The 18,723-nt window shown below is 38.2% G+C and overlaps 2 protein-coding genes across 4 annotated transcripts; both read left to right on the plus strand.

Moving 5' to 3' along the window:
- Positions 1 to 2,963: 2,963 nt before the first annotated feature.
- On the plus strand, positions 2,964 to 17,716 carry LOC148739475 (uncharacterized). Of its 3 annotated transcripts, none has more exons than XM_088748182.1 (10): positions 6,010 to 6,803; positions 7,958 to 8,373; positions 9,236 to 9,938; positions 10,619 to 10,715; positions 11,583 to 11,832; positions 12,446 to 13,246; positions 13,549 to 14,778; positions 14,977 to 15,072; positions 16,108 to 16,379; positions 16,853 to 17,716. In XM_088748182.1, the coding sequence occupies exons 7-10, from the start codon at positions 13,989 to 13,991 to the stop codon at positions 17,183 to 17,185; spliced, it is 1,491 nt and encodes a 496-aa protein (XP_088604308.1). In that variant the 5' UTR covers positions 6,010 to 6,803; positions 7,958 to 8,373; positions 9,236 to 9,938; positions 10,619 to 10,715; positions 11,583 to 11,832; positions 12,446 to 13,246; positions 13,549 to 13,988; the 3' UTR covers positions 17,186 to 17,716. The 3 variants fall into 3 exon arrangements, with proteins under 3 accessions (XP_088604310.1, XP_088604308.1, XP_088604309.1); XM_088748183.1 differs by having other exon boundaries at positions 6,019 to 6,803; positions 16,123 to 16,379; XM_088748184.1 differs by lacking the exons at positions 9,236 to 9,938; positions 10,619 to 10,715; positions 11,583 to 11,832; ... (3 more) ...; positions 16,108 to 16,379; positions 16,853 to 17,716 and adding an exon at positions 2,964 to 3,062 and having other exon boundaries at positions 6,009 to 6,803; positions 7,958 to 9,229.
- Positions 8,597 to 13,978, plus strand: LOC148739476 (uncharacterized). The gene is made up of 7 exons (XM_088749491.1): positions 8,597 to 8,641; positions 9,236 to 9,938; positions 10,619 to 10,715; positions 11,583 to 11,832; positions 12,446 to 13,246; positions 13,549 to 13,779; positions 13,865 to 13,978. Exons 1-7 carry the CDS (start codon positions 8,597 to 8,599, stop codon positions 13,976 to 13,978), a joined length of 2,241 nt encoding a protein of 746 aa, XP_088605617.1.
- Positions 17,717 to 18,723: the final 1,007 nt, after the last annotated feature.

Here is an 18,723-nt window from a genome sequence, read left to right on the forward strand (position 1 = left end):
AGACGTAGTCAGTCAACAAGATGCTGGTTATTCACTAAAACATGCAGTCAGTCAACCAGTTGCCAGTCATTCACTAAAACCTGCAGTCAGCCAACCAGTTGCCGGTCATTCACTAACACATGCAGTCAGCCAACCAGTGGCCGGTCATTCACTAAGACATGCAGTCAGTCAACCACTTGTCGGTCATTCACTAAGACATGCAGTCAGCCAATCAGTTGCCGGTCATTCAGTAAGACATGCAATCAGTCAAGCAGTGGCCGGTCATTCACTAAGACGTAGTCAGTCAACAAGATGCTGGTTATTCACTAAGATATGCAATCAGTCAACCAGTTGGCGCTCATTCACTAAGACATGCAGTCAGTCAGCCAGTTGTCGGTCATTCACTAAGACATGCAGTCAGCCAACCAGTTGCCGGTCATTCACTAAGACATGCAGTCAGCCAACCAGTGGCCGGTCATTCACTAAGACATGCAGTCAGTCAACCAGTTGCCGGTCATTCACTAAGACATGCAGTCAGTCAATCAGTGGCCGGTCATTCACTAAGACATGCAGTCAGTCAACCAGTTGCCGGTCATTCACTAAGACATGCAGTCAGTCAACCAGTTGCCGGTCATTCACTAAGACATGCAGTCAGTCAACCAGTGGCCGGTCATAATAATAATAATAATAATAATAATAATAACGAATTTTTATACAGGATTGAAAACCCATCAGTGTGTAACACTGTTGTCCTTGGGGTCCTGTCAAAATAATAAATGAATAAATAAAATAAAACTTAACAAGATATAATCATTGATCTTAAGGTCTAGAAAAGCATACAATAAAATTAAATGCTCTGAAAAAGGATACCTATAACCACGTTTAGATCGAATTTAACTAAAATAATCTCGTAATTTGTTCTTAAATTTCAGTCTCGAATCTAACGACCTTAGTTCAGCAGGCAGGTTGTTGAAAGTCTTTGCTCCTTGGTAATAGAAGCTCTTTTTACCAAATTCTAAACGTACTCTGGGTAATTTCACTGATATACCGTTATTCCTAGTGGCCTTAGAATGAACCAGTCTTTCGAAGTAGTTCTTAAAGGGTGTGCAAACATTATTCAGGAGACAGTCGAAAACAAACAAACAGCTTTTACGCTTGATCAAATTGTTCACGGATGGGGGATTAAAAGAACTATTGCCAATAACTTTAAAGCCTCGTCGTTCGATGTTCTTTATCATTTCCTAAGTTTCACTAAGACATGCAGTTAGTCAACCAGTTGCCGGTCATTCACTAAGACATGCAGTCAGCCAACCAGTTGCCGGTCATTCACTAAGACATGCAGTCAGCCAACCAGTTGCCGGTCATTCACTAACACATGCAGTCAGCCAACTGGTGGCCGGTCATTTACTAAGACATGCAGTCAGTCAACCAGTTGCCGATCATTCACTAAGGCATGCAGTCAGCCAATCAGTTGCCGGTCATTCACTAAGACATGCAGTCAGTCAAGCAGTGGCCGGTCATTCACTAAGACATGTAGTCAGTCAACAAGTGACTGGTCATTCGCTAAGACATGCAGTCAGTCAACCAGTTGCCAGTCATTCACTAAGACATGCAGTCAGCCAACCAGTTGCGGGTCATTCACTAAGACATGCAGTCAGCCAACCAGTGGCCGGTCATTCACTAAGACATGCAGTCAGTCAAGCAGTGGCCGGTCATTCACTAAGAAATGCAGTCAGTCAACCAGTTGCCGGTCATTCACTAAGACATGCAGTCAGTCAACCAGTTGCCGGTCACTCACTTAGACATGCAGTCAGCCAACCAGTTGCCGGTCATTCACTAACACATTGAGTCAGCCAACCGGTGGCCGGTCATTCACTAAGACATGGAGTCAGTCAACCAGTGGCCAGTCATTCACTAAGACATGCAGTCAGTCAATCAGTTGTACAGTCAGTCTGTCGAACGACTTTGCTCATTGTAATGTTTGAGTTTTTGAGTAAGCCCCTATACTCTCACAGTGTCATACTTCTCATATGATTACGCAGGAATGCGACAAAATTACTGGGATCGATTTGTTCAAAGGTGGGTCAAGAAAACCAAGGGTGAGTGTGAAATCTGATTTTATATGTCAAAGCTTTTGAAAGAAAATTTCATGTTTTTTTTTTGTCTACGATTTGATGATAAGAGGTTGTGGAAAGAAACGAGGAAATTATCCAAAACAGGCCTTTAAACAAAGAAACGGAGAAACCCGCCTAGGGTTAAAAATTAACCCTGGGTTTGTGCTAATCAGCCTTTGAAGAACTGGGCCCGAGGAGGCTTAAAGAAATGCTGGAGGTTACGTGTGGTGGATCAGCATCCCGGCATTCTCCATGCTCCAGAAAGGTGAATAAGCTCTGATGGTGATGGACCACTGAGCCCATAATACTAATACCAGAGATGGCCTTTAAATGAATAAGCTCTGATAGTATAATTTCAGAGCTGAGCAAAGAGTTTCCAGCAATCTGATTGGTCGAGCGGTTCCTTATATGGCGCTATATAAACCGCTCCACGCGGTTTATTTAAAAATAAAATTTTAATAAATGTTACTAAAATGTTATGATTTTAGAAATTTCTCTGTTGTTCAGCTCTGAAATTATTCTAAAACAATTATTCGTCTCAGGTTCGGTGAATATTGTCGAATAATCCCCTCGACTTCGCCTCGGGGATTATTCGACGACATTCACCTCGCCTTCGGCGAATAATTGTTAAATAGGGATGGACCACTGAACTCATAACACTAAAACCAGGGAGGGTCTCTAAATGGCCTTTCTAAATAGTTTCGGACGTTCAAAGCCCGCCTGAATTTTTATCGCTACCTATTAAAAGTATCTAAGATTGCCAAGAGTAACCTGACGCAGCGAAGAGACAACCACTCCCCCATACCCTGTCCTAGTCTACCAAGTACCCCTGGTCCCGTGACATATGAGAAGCATTGTGATGTAAATCGATCCAATTTGTGAGTCAGGTAATCTCTATAACGAGCTTGTCTACAATCTGCCTTTGATTTCGTCTTAATTCGCCGCAGTGGTTGTTTACTTTGCTGAGACGTAAGTATTATGTTCAACACAGATGAGAATTGAGCCTATGTGTGTAAACTGTAGCCACGCTAGACTCCTGAAACGCGAACAAAGATCGTTCAGCTGGGAATTAACTCGGACTCTCCGCCCGATCGAATTGAGTATTTTTGTCGTCATTTCCCACTAGTTTAATCTAATTCTCTGGTATCTTCAATAGGATTCTCTTTCCCTTTGTATCCTAAGTTTGCTGGGTTCTGATCTGTTGTTCGTACTTAAAGTTAAACTACGCTCGTCAGATGCGGAGCACTTTCGTCATACTATCTTGCAAGAAGCAGTCGATGTTCTGTAACAGACTAGTTGAAGTAGAAACTCCAAGCAACAGCAAGAGGAAAACAGTGATTTTAAGTTATGATAGCGTTTGTAACGGGACAATATTGGAATTGGAATGCACCAGAGAAACTGTTTCTGATCGTGTTGACGTGAATTAGCTCTAATCGTTACCTGTCTTTTAGTTGTTGAGCGTTGATTAGTTATTCACAACAAGTAATGAGTGGGTTTAAACTGATAACAAAATTTTCGCTTGATTTCCTGGATTGTACTTCATTTAATTTTATCAGATAGAAGTTAGAAATGTATTCGAAACCGCCAAGGTCTGTAAAGTAACCAAGTGTAGGCCTGATTATATGATCTTCATGCAGTTATAATGTCCCGTATTTGATACTTGCTCGCTTTCTGCTTCGGTAATTGACAAGTGAAAAGGTACGAGTCATTCTTAGAAACTATGAACTCAGTCATTTTTGATTCATTAACAATCTTTTGTTGTAAGATGTAGAAACCACAGCATACTTGAATGTGCATTTCAAGCCAAAAAATGTGATTACCGTATTTAGCCTGTTGTTTCTTGTTTGGGAAAGCAACAAACACTTCTCTGTTTGTGTTCAATATCTTTGATTATTATTATATTGGACTTACTATGAAAAACCTGTTTGTTTGAGAGCTTTCAATGCACATACCATAGTGTGTAAACTTGACATGATAAATGCAATATTTCTAGTGAATGTTGAATTTATTTATTTATTGTTTTTTTAAATTAAATACATTTTTTATTGTTTTCCCCAAAATCACCCAGGCCTAAGGAGGGGATTACAATATTATAAATTTTTATCCAATATATTCAGGGACACAGACAAACAGACACACAAACAACCCTCCATTGGCAATAAAAATGAGTTCAACATACAAAGCTAGACAGGTGTAAATTATATTTAAATAATCAAATAATGGCCTCTGAAAACCCATTAGTATTAATTATCAAACTTTGTACTTTGTGAAAAAAACCACAGTTGACATTGTAATTTACAGACTCAATACCATACAATACAAATTTGGTTTCCTTGCATCGCTGCTCAGTGACCATGCTTCACCTAGAATATTTGCAGCAGAGGTAGAATTAGGACATTACATTGAGCTCAGTGTACCTTAGAAAAAACAAGGAAAAGTATTTCACTAATTCAGAGTCAAAACTGCACTGGGAAATAAGTGATCTGCACAACTATTAATTTTCAAGAGATATTCTCCAAGACAATAGAAACCCAGTCTGAGACAGGTGTGATCAACAGATTTATGCCATGTAAAAAAACAATCATATAACTTAGTGTCAGTATTCAGAAAGAGAATTTACCAGGTTTGCTCTCAAAGTGGGTACAGATACAGAGTTTGCGACAACTAGGTCCAGACAATTCTAGCCAATGATAATGGATGGAAAAAAAGACTTAAAATGTAGAATTTACTACGAGGAAAGTGAGTGAAGTTTTCTCTTGATTCAAGACAAAAGTATGTGTATCCACTTGACAGTTTAGGCTGCCACAATAGCTCAGTTGAATAATGTGGAGCAAGATTCTTGACTATTTTGTAAAAGTGGCTTAATGTATGTAGTTCTCTCCTGATCTATAGCTAAGAGGCTTCCAAGCAAGTTCATCATGTACCTTTGTGGAGCTGGTTCCCTTCTTAGTTAAGCTTTAAAGATAAACAAAAAATTATTATCAGTTTTCTTTACTCTTTGTAATTAAATTGTTTATTGCATCAACCACGTCATTACATGACATAATGTGTACAACAACTGTTGCTGACCTAGATCTCATGCAAGATGTATCATAAATTGAAAATTGTTGTCTCAAAAGCATCATGCTGGGTCACAAACTCTTAAAAAAAAAAAACAAAAAAAATGAAAAAGCAAAAAAACTTAAACACAAAAAGGCGACTCATTCTGGTTATTTTTCATATTCCAAACAATGAATTATGTCAGAGAGAAGGACTTATGAAATCAGTTTCTGTTAAAGAATCAGGATTATCTTCTGAGTAATTTTCTGTGTCAATTGGAAATGAAAACATTATTTACAGGGGATAAAATGAAGTAACAGGTCTGGAAATAGCTACTTGATTTGAATATTTTCAGCTTGGAAATCATTCATGTTTTGGTTTATATTACAACTGTTTAAGGTTATCACATCAAAACATAACCAACCATAGATTTGCACTAATGATTTCTTTCCTGTTAGATATTAACCTTTACAATAAAAGTAATCTTCATGTTGTTTTTAAAGAGTCAGGGGAACTCTTTTAAAATTCAAGTATTTTCTTGTTCATAATAGCCTTGTGGTTAACATGTATAATGCAAGCAGTTGTTTATTTTTGAGAAAAAAATTATACAGTGAGACTTAAGTCAAAATGTCTGACATGAAAATAAATAAGTAGAGCTTTTACAAATAAGCAGTGTTTACTGAGAGTGTTGAAAAGACCACTGAAGGGTGGATGGCTTCCAAAGATTATACTTGAGGAATAATTCATTAGTTTGGTTTAGTAGAAGTTAAATTATAAACCTCATTTTTTCTATTCTTGGTTCAATGGTTATAATGCCAAAGCAAGTTAGTTTAAGTTACTCACCTTTAATGACAGCTTTTATTTTTGTTTGGACAGTTTCTTCCATGAATGAAATGGCATTTCTTTCTAAAGAAGGGTTAAGAAGAAAGATGAAAGTGGATTCTGGAAGAAAGAATTTACATCTCATTGGGCAAAGTTTGCATGAATTGCCTGCAGCTTTGTTTGAATTGACTGAGTTGGAGGAACTTGACCTGTCAAAGAACAAACTTACAACAATACCTGAAAATATTGGAAAACTAAACAATCTTACAGTACTTCATGTGAGTACAAACCAGCTGTCCATATTCCCTACAAGTTTGACACAGCTGAAAAAACTCAGATGGCTGTACATCTCACAGAACAAACTAACCACCATCCCTGATGCTATTGGGGAGATGGTGGAGCTGGAGGGACTGGGGCTGAGTTTCAACCAGTTGACTGTGTTGAGTCCAGCTATAAAACAGCTGAAGAAACTAAGAGTGCTGAACATCTCATATAACAAACTAACCACCATCCCTGATGCTATTGGGGAGATGATGGAGCTGGAGGGACTGGTGCTAAATCACAACGAGTTGACCGTGTTGAGTCCAGCTATAAAACAGCTGAAGAAACTCAAAGTGCTGAACATCTCACATAACAAACTAACCATCATCCCTGATGCTATTGGGGAGATGGTGGAGCTGGAGAGACTGGTGCTGAGTTACAACCAGTTGACTGTGTTGAGTCCAGCTATAAAACAGCTGAGGAAACTCATATATTTGTTTGTGAGAGGGAATCCTTTTACAGTTGAAGGAATGAGAAGTGTTATGGAGCTAAAGGATAAGGTTGACAGTTTATATTCAGATTTCCCAGGTAAGTAAAGGAAATTCCTCTTCACATTAATGTTGTGACATGTGCATTATTTACTAAATTGGTTCTAATGGTTGACTTGCAAGTGGTTATGCTGCTTGTTACTGATAATTACAAGCAGCTGACAATAGTTTCATAATAAAGCTTGAGAAGAATATGAAGTAAATACTGTCACAGTTATACTGTATGATTGAACAAAGTTGGCAAAACTAATGAGAAATACATGACATTTGTATTGGAAGGTTTAGTTACATTTTGAAAATCTTTATTTTACAATTTGGCTGACATTGAAATTTAAGTTCAGCTACAGTGTAAAATAATCGAAGAATTATAAAGTTTATCACCAAACAAACTGCAGTTAGGAATTATTACAATTTTTGCTCTCTACTTTGACTGGAATTCAAGGAAGGATTAAGTTTACTGCAAGTCATTTCTCAGCTAGGAATTGTGGTAATTTTCTGTTATATTTGATATTTGATTTGAATTGAAAAAAGGTAAAGTTTATTGCAAATGATGTCTTATTTAGGTATAATATTAGTTGTAATTTTGCTTTTTATTTGATTGGAATTAATTTAACACCAATTTTAACAACATTAACCTTAATATACAGAGTTTATGGAAGGATATGATTCTTATGCAAGAGCTTTTCTGTCATATAATTTAGTATTGAGTAATTGTGATAATTATTACACCATAATTTATACTGGCCTTGTAATATTTAAGAATCTATCAGTTGTTACCTTTTGACAATATGTGATTTTTCTTTCTGTTTTCCAAACAGATAATTTGTTGCCTCCTTACTATATGGCAGATTTGATATCAGTTATTGCCTTTGTTTACTTTGCATGATCACTCACATTTTAGTCAAACTCTTAGTGTTTCATTTCATTGAGTCAGTTTTAATAGTCATTATTGTGTATGTATTTACCTAACTCACTGATGCAAAGATTTTTACATGTATATACTAGCATAGTTTCTAATTTTATGAATGAAGGACATATGATTAAATTGACTTATCAGGCTTGCTTTAGATTGTGTTTGAAACTTATAAAAACAGAAATTGCTTTTTCCTTAGAGTTATTATAATAATTACAACTTCTGGAACCCTCTGATTAGCCTTTTTCCTTTGGCTCAATCATGATGACTTTTTCGATTAGTTTATATGGAGAGGCAAAGACCAGCAGCACAGTTGGCTTATGAAGAGGCTTTAAAAGATGGATATGTACAAGTTTACCGTGGTCGTGTTATACTGGTTGGTCAGGATCGCGCTGGTAAAACCAGTCTGAAGAAGAGTCTTTTAGGCCTTCCATTTGACCCTAAAGAACACAGCACTGAAGGGATTGAAGTGGATCCTTCAAAATGTGAAATTGATGTTCGCCAAGCTGTCAAGAACTGGCAGTTGACCAAGGAGAGTAAACCAGGACTGTCAGAATGTTCAAAAGATGTAGCAAAGATTGTGGTTGGCAGAATGTTTGGAGCAGATATCTCTCAATTTTTAAAGGAAGAGACAACCGAAGAAGGAGAACTGAAATTAGAAGATATTGAAGTTGAAGGTGTTTTCAAGTCAAAGCAGGTTTGAGAGTCTAATAAAAATGCTGAGAATTTTATAAAAGGAGGAGAAGGGAGGAAAGCAGCCGAATTAGCCTTTTGAGAAATATTTGTCTTTAATGAGAATGAATAGGATTACAACTTGCTATTTTTTAAAATTATTTTCTCTATGAAAATTCTAAATTTCTTACATTTAGAGTTGTGTCTGAAACAGTCTCTTTCTTTTGGATGTTTTCACAAAAGTTTAGATGAGACTAAATTTTATTTACACATCAGGTGAAAAAGAACTGCAAGTAATTTTTGTTTAAACATCTTGAATGAAGGCATACGCGCAAAACTTTTACTACAAAAACAAGGGGCATCTTTTCATTTTTCCATTCTTCAATTGCTTTTCAAGTGGTGTCTTCTCTTAACTTAAAGGAAATTTGAGATTTTTTTCTCCAATTATATAAAAATTTTTAGTCGTAATTATTTTTTATTCTCTCAGCTGATATAATGTTTTCATAACTCTTGTTACATTTTGGCTATAAACATTTCTTAGTCTGAGTCGACTAGCTCCAGGGTGAGAGGATTTGCTCTTCAATGTCTTAATCTGTGCAATTAAGTTTCTCTCTGTCTAAGGGCTCTTACACTTGAGATGTCAGCTTCAGAACTCTTTACAGTAGCCAATTTACATCTTCAACTCAGTTGGTAAACCAAGTTATCTCATTATACACCCTCACTAAAGCAGTACAACAATTTTTTAGAAACTTGCCCCCTTAAAATTATTCTACACTGAGGTGATCATAATATTTTACAATTTAGCAGCCTGTTCATAATGTCAAGTTTCAATTACATAATTATATATACTTAAGTGAGCATAATGTTTCGTTTAATTCTCCATTCAGGTTGGGGAGGATGAAGGTTTCACAGACATTCTGCCAAACAATGGCAATGAACATCCTACTGAATGTAAAGGGGAAAACATGCAAGCTGAGCCTGATGTGAAGATTGATGTTTCTCAACCGCCTGATACTGAGGAGCATGTTTATCAGTGGTTGGAGTATGCTCAGGGGAAACCCACTGAAAGTGCTTTATTCACAGAGGAACCCTATGTTACAATGGACGTGTGGGACTTTGCAGGGCAGCACTTGTACTATGCCAGCCATCCTATCTTCCTATCACAGCGGGCACTGTACATATTGGTGCACAATCTCAGCAAGCCTTTGGATGCCCCAGCTGAGCCCTGCGTGAGACAAGGGAGAAATGATGTGAAATTGGAAAACCCTAACAATGAAACAAACGTGGAGAATTTGCTCTCATGGTTGGCTACAGTACATAGTGTTGCCCTGGCAACCGATAACACAGATGATGATGCACAACACAAGCTGCCCTACCTCCGTCCCCCAGTGTTCATTGTTGGCACACATGCTGACAAACCAGTTGAAAACATTGCAGTAATAAAGAAACAAATTCAGAAGAGAATTTCTGGTATGGAATGTGAGAAGCATGTGGTCAAACCCTTATTCTGCATTGACAACACTCAGAGTCCTAATTGGATGAAAAAATTTATCCAGAAGATTGGAAAGCAGATAGGAAAAGATAAAACAGGTAAGATATATGATTTCATTTTGTATCCTTATCCATAGGTTACTTGCAGTAATTGTAGACTTTATAATTGTATAATTATTAATAGCTTTTCTTTGGGTGAATTTCAAGAACACTTGCTTTTTAGCAATTTTTGTAACCAAAAGCACAAGCCCATGTGGCAGATGGTTGACAAGCATTGAGCATACAATAATTATTATCTGACTTACATTGTTACAATTCAGAAGCCGTGTCATGCTTCATTATAAATTTAATTGCAATTGGATAGAGACACAGAACATTTTCGTGGGAGTTGTAGAGGTATTAAAAGATACTACCATGGTTGAATGAGTTAGGACTTGTAGTGGAAAAAAGTCAGAGTTGTTGTTCTTTTTTTTTTATACCTGCACTCTGCTTTAATCTTTCATGTACTCTATATTCTGAATATACTGGCAGCATCATATAGACTCGAATTAATTTTTGCTGATGTAGCCATTAATTTCAGAGTATGGAATAATTATAGGGAACAGAAAAGCTAAAATGTGGGGATTTAAAGAGATTGTCATTTTAGCTAAGTTGTCATCCATAAAATCTCTGCAGTTATACAAGTCTATGCTATCATACTATGCTCATTGTAGAATGCATGTTTCTGTGTTGCATTATGCTTTAAATTCCTTTTCTAAATAATATATTATATCCTGCAGAGCAAGAAGGAAAAGTAGATGGTATAAATGAATTACAGAACACAATCCTGAAGGTGTTGATGCAGGAGCCTTATATGGGAGAGAAGATACCAGTGAAGTAAGTAAAAAACACAATTTATTCGGAAAAACCCCAATTCATGCACTTCAAAATCGATTTTTTTCCCCTCAAATCAGCCATCCTAACGTTTTATAATTGGTACACAGTGTATTTAGCACAATTATATGTGCAGGTAAGTACTAAAAAATATCCTTCCACCACTAGATTAAATTGTGAATACATCAAAATTTGCAAAACTATAGATTGTACAAATACACAGCAGTTGCTTCAGTGCAGACAAACAAAATTTAAATTTGTGTCATTATGACTATGTTATAATTCTAAAAGATAAGAGGAGAATTATGATTGATATTGATTTATGATTTATTTATGATATATGATTTATGATTTATTTAGCTACGCCGACTGGGAGGGACACCGCAACAGCCTGCGCCAATTACTGCGGGTCCGGTAAACCCACCCATCCCACCCCAGGGGAGGACATCCATCACACAGTAATCTCGTGTGTGTGAAATTAACGTCTCCTACCCCTAACCCTACAGGAGATGGGAACTCCATTTATTTGTCCCTATCTGAGAAGACTAGAATATCTAACCATTTTTTGATGTTATAGAAAGGTAACAAATTCTTCTCAATTATTTAAAGACATGGGGGGGCTCGAACCCTCGACCTCCCGCACAGCAGTCCAGCGCTCTATCCATTGAGCTAACCGGGATTAGTTAGGCAGAGTTCTTGGAATTGACTTTGTATGTTGCTAAAAATAATCATGTCTGTTTTAGTTGCAGATAGTATGAGGCAATTCATGTATTAGCACTTGAGGACTTTAAACACTAGCATGCATTTCTGACTGAATTTAAGACCCAATTTTATGCCATAAGACATTGTAGGTATTTTGTTGCTTTCTAGGTGGTTTCTGTTTGAAAAAGTGATTGAAGCTTTGGTGGCTAAACAGATTTATCACAGAAATCTGCAACAACTTGAGCACTATGCAAGGAAAGAGTGTTTCATGGAAGATGTAAAGGAGTTTGACTCCATGATCAGTTTTTACCACGGCCTGGGGATGATAATCAAGCACCGCAGCACAGTTGTACTGAAGGCTCAGTGGTTGATTGATCTGTTTAAACAGCTGATAACCATACCACCTTTCAATAAACAGGTAGAAAATAAAATTCTGTTTTGAGAAAGGCGACCTTACTTGGAAAATGTTGTTCAACAATTAAGACTAACAGAAAAGTAAGAGTGTAACTCTAAAATCTTTTCAATTGTGGACCACAAACTATTTCAGTCATGTACCTTTTGCAGCTTTTCAGGTCATAACTTGCAAGAGACTTGCATTGATTCGCTAATTGTTTTCAAAGAAGTGAATACTTCTTTTTCCTGCTCTAATAGCCCTTTTCCGAATTACTCTTGGCCCCGTTTTCAAAACGAGGCCTTGCGCTCGACCATTCTTGTGAAAATGAGTTTCATTTGCATGTAAATGAAAACTTATTATCATATGATAGGATGAGCACCAGGACTCGTTTTGAAAATGAGGCCAAGGGTAATTCGGAAATGGGCTATCGGCCTCTGTGCTGGTGATTAAACAACTAGTATACACCTCTTATCAGCTAAGATACAAATTTGCTCGTTAGGGATTTAATTTCCCACCATTTTGATGCATTGATAGAAATAAACTTCTTTTAGTTTTGGTACATGTACGAGGAAAAAATTCAAAGAACATTAAGTGGCCTTTCCTAATGTTGAATTGTTTATTTTTATATATTTTATAGAATTCTCTACATGCTAAGTACTGGCAGGAACTTGAAGGAAGTGGCATCCTCAGCATGGAACATGTTGATCATGTGTTCTCCAGCTTTATTGGACAGGGAGTCATAAAAGAAGACATCTTAGACATGATGGAGCGATTTGGTTTGATTCCTAAGTTCTCAGTTTCCCCAACTGACGTAAAGTACTTTGTACCAGCTCAGCTGAAGTCATCACCTGATAAACTCTGTAAGATGAAACCGTCGTCAGCGGATCCCTGTCCATTATATCTCCTGTTTGTCCATGGCTTTGTTCCTCATGGTCTCTTCTTACAGCTTGTCTCACGATCCATTCGTTGGTGTTCAAAGACATGGCCCACGCATCAACCTACCCTGTACCAAAATGGAGCATGGTTCATCACTGGGAAAGATATTCATGATTTTGTCCTCATATGCAAAACAGGATTTGTGAAGGTAACCTTGAGACAAAGAACACAGAGTGATCAGGTTGTAGGACAGAACTCCGCCGAACTAGCATGTGTCGTTCGTGAATTTCTTGAAGACACCCTTCATAATTTGTCACAAGAGATGCCGTACCAGAGGGAACTACAGTATAGGCTGTGTGTTGCATGTCCTTACTGCCATCAAGGGGCAGAAGAACCAAGTCGTGCATGCTCAGACCACGTGAAAACCATGTGCACCCACGAGGACTGCTTCCATCTCATTGATGCAAATGAAGGCCAAGCGGAAATATGTAAAAGAAATCTCGATGACAAAGTACTTCCTCCCTGTGGATTGGAGAAATGGTTCTTGAAAAGAAGAACGCAGGTATGATCGATTTTTAAGCACAGATTTCCAGCCTCTGCTATCTTTGGAAGTTTTCTCCTCTATTTTACCTGATCTAAGAATTAAATGTGCCGTTATCAGTGTTGAGAAAGGTAGCCCTGATAGTTTGTCTCCAGTTTCAAATATAAGTGAGAGAATCTTTATGAAGATGAAATTAGTTTTGAAGTTTATTCTTTTCTTTTTTCTCTCGGTTAAGTATTGATCAACATACATTTATTTGATAACACACATATTATGTTATGTTATGTTATTGTCCTAATCCTCCATGACGTCTTTTTCTTCAGGGTTTATCTTCAAATCTGGCTGCTAGATCACAAGGTGAAGCAGGTGAAATTGATCCAATGAAGTCTGACGCGTCATTGAAGGTGACTCTCCTGGGCAGTGAGTGGAGTTCATCAATGGGAGTCTTGTCCACCATAAACAGACAGCTTGCCATTCTGTTGGCCAAACATGCGCAAGTGGATGTCACTCTCCTTGTTCCACAGTTTGCCTGTTCTGAAGAAGACAAGGGAACTGCAAGAAGCCTCAATGTTTCCATCAGGGAAGCAGAGAAACTTACAGGCTACAGTGACCCTCTTGACTGGTTGAGTTTCCCACCAGGAGACCTCGTCACTGACTTTGTACTGGGTCATGGTGCTAAGCTTGGTAAGCAAGCCCAAGTTATCAGAAAGTACCACAGTTGCAAGTGGATACAGGTTGTGCACACTGCACTGAAGAACTTGGAATGCACAAAAACTATCCTGAGGCTATTTCTAAAGGTGAAGAGAAGAACACAACTGAAGTGGAGTTGTGTAAGTTGGCAGATGCTGTGGTAGCAGTTGGACCAAAGCTGACAAAGGCTTACTCTTCCTACCTGCGCTCATGCGAGAAACACCAAGATATAATTCAACTGACGCCAAGCACGTTCAGTGAGTTTTCCTATGTGAAACAAGCTGCAGTTGACATGGACAAGTTTAAGGTTCTAACGTTTGGCCGTGGTGATCCAGAGGACTTCAGCCTGAAGGGCTACGATATCTCTGCCAGAGCAATAGTTGAACTGAAAGACAGATCCTACCATCTGATCTTCGTGGGTGCAGCTGACGGTAAACAGGATGAGGCTGCAGCGAATTTGCTAAAGAGTGGAATTGATAAAACGCAGCTGTCTGTGAGGAAGTTCGTGCAGAGTAAAGAGAAATTGAAAGAATTATTTTGTGAAGTTGATCTTTGCATAATGCCCTCAAGAACCGAAGGGTTTGGATTGACAGCATTAGAAGCTTTGTCTGCTGGTCTTCCCATTCTTGTCAGTGGCAACTCAGGATTTGGTGAGGCATTGTGCACTGTACCAGCAGGGAAATCAGTTGTGGTGGAGTCTGAGGACCCTAAGGAGTGGGCAAAGGCAATTGCTGATGTCCGAGAGAAGGAAAGATCAGACCGACTTCAGAAGACTCAGCAAGTAAGGAGTTCCTATGAAGAGAAGTTCAGCTGGGAGAAACAGTGTGACGTTCTTGTGGAAAAGATGTGGGACATTGTTCATGGTGAGAATATTTTGAATATTCTTCAAAAAGTGTTTTTGATGGCTACTCGGCGTTCAGTCTCTTTTAAAGCGTCATGGAAAGCAGGGACACCTTCTATTCAAAAATGTGTTAAACCTGAATAGTCTGAATAGAAATCAGCTGTTTTATCGTCTTCTTGATTGGTGCAATATTGAAAAAGGTTTCTTTCTATTTGTTTAGCCTCTAAAAGACAAGACACAGGTTTCAGAACTCAGGAGGCCGGAAATGTAGATACGCCAACCGAACAACTAACAGTTGATTCATTAGTGACTCCAAGTAAGTACCAAAATATTAATAATGCATGGTAAGTGACATCCGCAAACAATTAGAGACAGGTTACAGGTAGATCCAACATTTCTACTTTCCCTAGCGTTGATCTCTCGGCCAATTACGTTTTTCGAAAATGGTACTTCTGATAATGTTTCGCACGAGGGATTCATGTCAAGATTTATAGCTCTGCTTTCATCGGTTGTAATCCAAAGACATGTTTACATAAATTTAAATTTCTTTTACTTCCGATCAGGATTGACGGCTTGGTGTAATTTTTTTCAGTCAGGGCAAGTTTTTCTCCCATTTCACCAGGAAACAAACATAAATTGCCAAAAACAGGGAGACTTGGAGCGTTTTTTTGCTCGTTGTCAAAGCGAAGCCAAATTGTAAATGCCGTTACTATAAAAACACTTTTACGTACCGGCTTTTCAGAATAGAGTGGTCATCCGACACAGGTAGAGGAAAATACATTTGGGTAGAGGAAATACATTTGGGCCAGTTCATTTCTATTAAATCTAACCCTAACCGCTGTGTTACGCAAGCAGTGGGCCATTTGTATTCTTTCTAAGAGGTTTCTTTTCATTAAATAATTGTCTTTCCACTGCAAGCTTTTGGCCCTCTTGACACTGTTCACAAAAATAAATATTCAGATAAAAGACTCAGCTCATTTCAGTATAGTTTAGAACGCAGCTTTGGTTTACAGTTTTGTTAAACAACGGCTCTTTTCTCTCTTTAAATGACGTGCCCTCGGGTTCTTTTCCCAGTTACACATGTATGTCAGAGTGTAGACCTTTCCGTGATTATTTTCTTTTCTGCTTCTTCACTCTTGATTATCATTGTATTCATTGGCCCATAAAAAGTCAATTGACCTCCATTTTATCGCTTTAAGGTTCAGTTGTTCGCCAAAACACCGGTTGTTTGGTGGTTGAAGCCCTGTCTTCCCTTTTGTTTTACCGTTCAAGTTTCTCTTACTAGATTGGAAATTAATATTTTTCAGCTGACCATTGTTTCGTTTCTTTCGTGCTGTTAGAATAATAAAAGCTTTGTCTCTTCCAGGCTCTCTCGACCGAATCATCCACAAACTTCAGCAGATGCACATTAATGCAAGCAAAGTCAAGAGCAAAACAGATCTATCATTGGGACTGAAGAATAGTGCATCGGCCAAGGGCTTCAGAATATCTGACAATCAGGGATCAGGAAATTGTATGTTCTATGCCTTGTCAGAACAACTGGAAATAGTTAAAGGAATCAAAATCCCACATGGCAGATTAAGACAAACCTTGGTCCAGTACCTCAGAAGTAACTCAAAGCTAGTAAGTTGATGTTCGTATGTCTAACAGAGTATGTCACGTGCTGTTCTTTTGAGGTTAAAGGTGTGTACGGGTCAACACCACCAGAGCCTATCCCAGTGTTCACTGCATAACTTTATTATTTAAGAAGCCGCACAATGATGTTGGTTACAGTTGAATCCATTTGTTACTTAACGTGGCCTCCGAAGAAGCAGACTTGTATGGTTTTAGTCATTTGAATATTTTGGTTTAATAAATGCCCCCCTTAAACGTCCGTGAGATAACACTAAACAGAATTCCAGTTGTTCTCTAGATGATGGATCTTACCTGTTGTTTTTCTGCTTTTTGGGAATCCTTGTTGTTCTACAATAAATTGCTAATAAAAGGTCGTCTCGTATCATTCTTTAAAAAATTACTCCATGACTCGTACCCCACGCGCTCAAGTTGCTATCAAAAATCCTCTTTTAAGTTTGTTTCTTTAACTGATTTTTTTACAGCCGGATGGAACAGATCTATTTAACTTTGTCCATGGACATCAAACATGGACTGAATATTTAACACACATGGAACAAGATGGCGCTTGGGGTGATCACGTGATTTTATGTGCCGCAGCAAACTACTATGAAACGTGCATTCGTGTGATCAGCAGTCTACCCCATAGCAATGATGTAATGATTACGCCACATTGTCCAGTTGACGAAAGCAAAGCACTTGTGCTGGGACATACTCATGAGGTGCACTATGTCAGCCTTCAACCCGCTCAAGGTACAGCTCATTACAGCACAGTTAGTAATTGTAGTCTTAGTTCCATGACAGTTTATTTCGTTTAATGAGTTACATAGAATGATAAATCTTCCTCTTAACTCTTAGATGACAGTAAATTCAGACTTTAACGTCAAGGCTTTTTCTCCATTTTCCTATCCTTTCTCTTTCTTTGCTTATTTAACATACGTCATGACGTGGGTGGTTTTCATAAACTTCTTTCCAGTACTAATTGACGGTTAATCGCCCGGTAGATTGAAACGGCATTTCATGCAGTTTTTTCTCCTTTGCTTTCTAATCGTTCTGTTATGTTTGTTGTTTTTACAGGTTAAAAGACAGGCTATCTACCCAGTCATTATACTCGGCCCAGATCTCTGTAAAAAAAACCCCGGCCGAGTGAAGATGTCTCCAAACGTTTGCCGTTGGGCAAAAGAAGAAACAAAGTCTTTCAGAAGTTTAAAAGTTTTATTTTCGGAAGTAGTCTCTCTCGATAAGTTGAGTAGTTGTCACGGTGCATATAATTCTCTAAAAACAGAAAATCATCAAGATAAGACAATTCACGGAAAAATTTGTAAATAAATTTCAATGTTTAAAGTGAAGGTTTGAAACATTTTGTTGGTGAAGTAGATTTATTTTCTAAATACTTGCTGTGCTTGTATACGCATCTTGTAAACCCAGCTAGAGCAGTTAGTGCTCACAAATCACAGAAATATCTAACAAATATGCTTTTTATGACTCGATTTAGGGATACTAGCGTTTCTTTTCTCCTAGCACTCCCCTCAATGCAGCTTTGTTAATACTTATTCTAAATTTCCGATAAAAAGAATCCGAGAATATCTGCAGCTGTTTTAGACAGCACCCGTGATCATAGCCACACCGTTGACTGGGTATGGGAGATGGGCGGGGACGGGGAGGGAAGATAAGAAATTTTATACGGAGATTTATCGAATGTACAAGTGATAGTTTATTGACAGCGAAAGTAAGTAAGTGCACCCCTCCCCCCTAATTATTTCCTCTCCTACTCTCCACTTCCCCCTTCAGTTGGAGCGACCCTTTAAGGCAAACAATTGGTGAAAAACTGTCGATGGGGATAGCAATGATTAGGAAGAGAATTTTAGCGTTACCCGTATAAAATGGCCACAATGTCAACGTTAGCCGTGAAAGTCATCTTCCCGAGGAGGCCTTCATTTGATTGTCGCATCTGTAGTAAAAGGCAAGATCAGTGACCGTGACTTTCTATTTATTGACCCGCGATTGAAGTGACTATTCAAGCTTCAAAAGCTAGACCTTGTAGAACCTCTCTTTTGAGCCATTTGCTTTAAGTGCCTCCATATTAAAAGATAAACCACCATTATTCCACTGGAAAGACTTTATGCCTCCGGTTCAAATTCCCTTCCCCACCTTGGTAAGGTTCAAAGGACGACAGTCAAAGGCCCGTGGGTTCCCCAGATGTGAAACTGCGAATTAATCGGTGTACAACGTCACTGACACCGATTTAACATTTTTTGAACTTGAAAATCTAAAAAAAGAATGTCAATTAGTACGCCAAGTAAAATAATTCGATTGAGTTAATAACCACACCTACATAAAAGAAGACAAACTCGTG

The sequence above is a fragment of the Stylophora pistillata genome, chromosome 2 (assembly GCF_964205215.1).
Source record: "Stylophora pistillata chromosome 2, jaStyPist1.2, whole genome shotgun sequence".
Lineage (NCBI taxonomy): Eukaryota > Metazoa > Cnidaria > Anthozoa > Scleractinia > Pocilloporidae > Stylophora > Stylophora pistillata.

What these genes read in the sequence shown, in the direction of transcription:
- LOC148739476 (XM_088749491.1), top strand. Translation starts at nt 8,597, where the DNA reads ATGAGACTAAATTTTATTTACACATCAGGTGAAAAAGAACTGCAA. An exon ending in GATAGGAAAAGATAAAACAG is followed by an intron (nt 9,939 to 10,618) that starts GTAAGATATATG and finishes TATATCCTGCAG; the next exon opens with AGCAAGAAGGAAAAGTAGAT. An exon ending in CTGAAGAAGACAAGGGAACT is followed by an intron (nt 13,780 to 13,864) that starts GCAAGAAGCCTC and finishes GTTTCCCACCAG; the next exon opens with GAGACCTCGTCACTGACTTT.
- LOC148739475 (XM_088748182.1), top strand. Translation starts at nt 13,989, where the DNA reads ATGCACAAAAACTATCCTGAGGCTATTTCTAAAGGTGAAGAGAAGAAC. An exon ending in GATGTGGGACATTGTTCATG is followed by an intron (nt 14,779 to 14,976) that starts GTGAGAATATTT and finishes CTATTTGTTTAG; the next exon opens with CCTCTAAAAGACAAGACACA. An exon ending in TCAGAAGTAACTCAAAGCTA is followed by an intron (nt 16,380 to 16,852) that starts GTAAGTTGATGT and finishes ATTTTTTTACAG; the next exon opens with CCGGATGGAACAGATCTATT.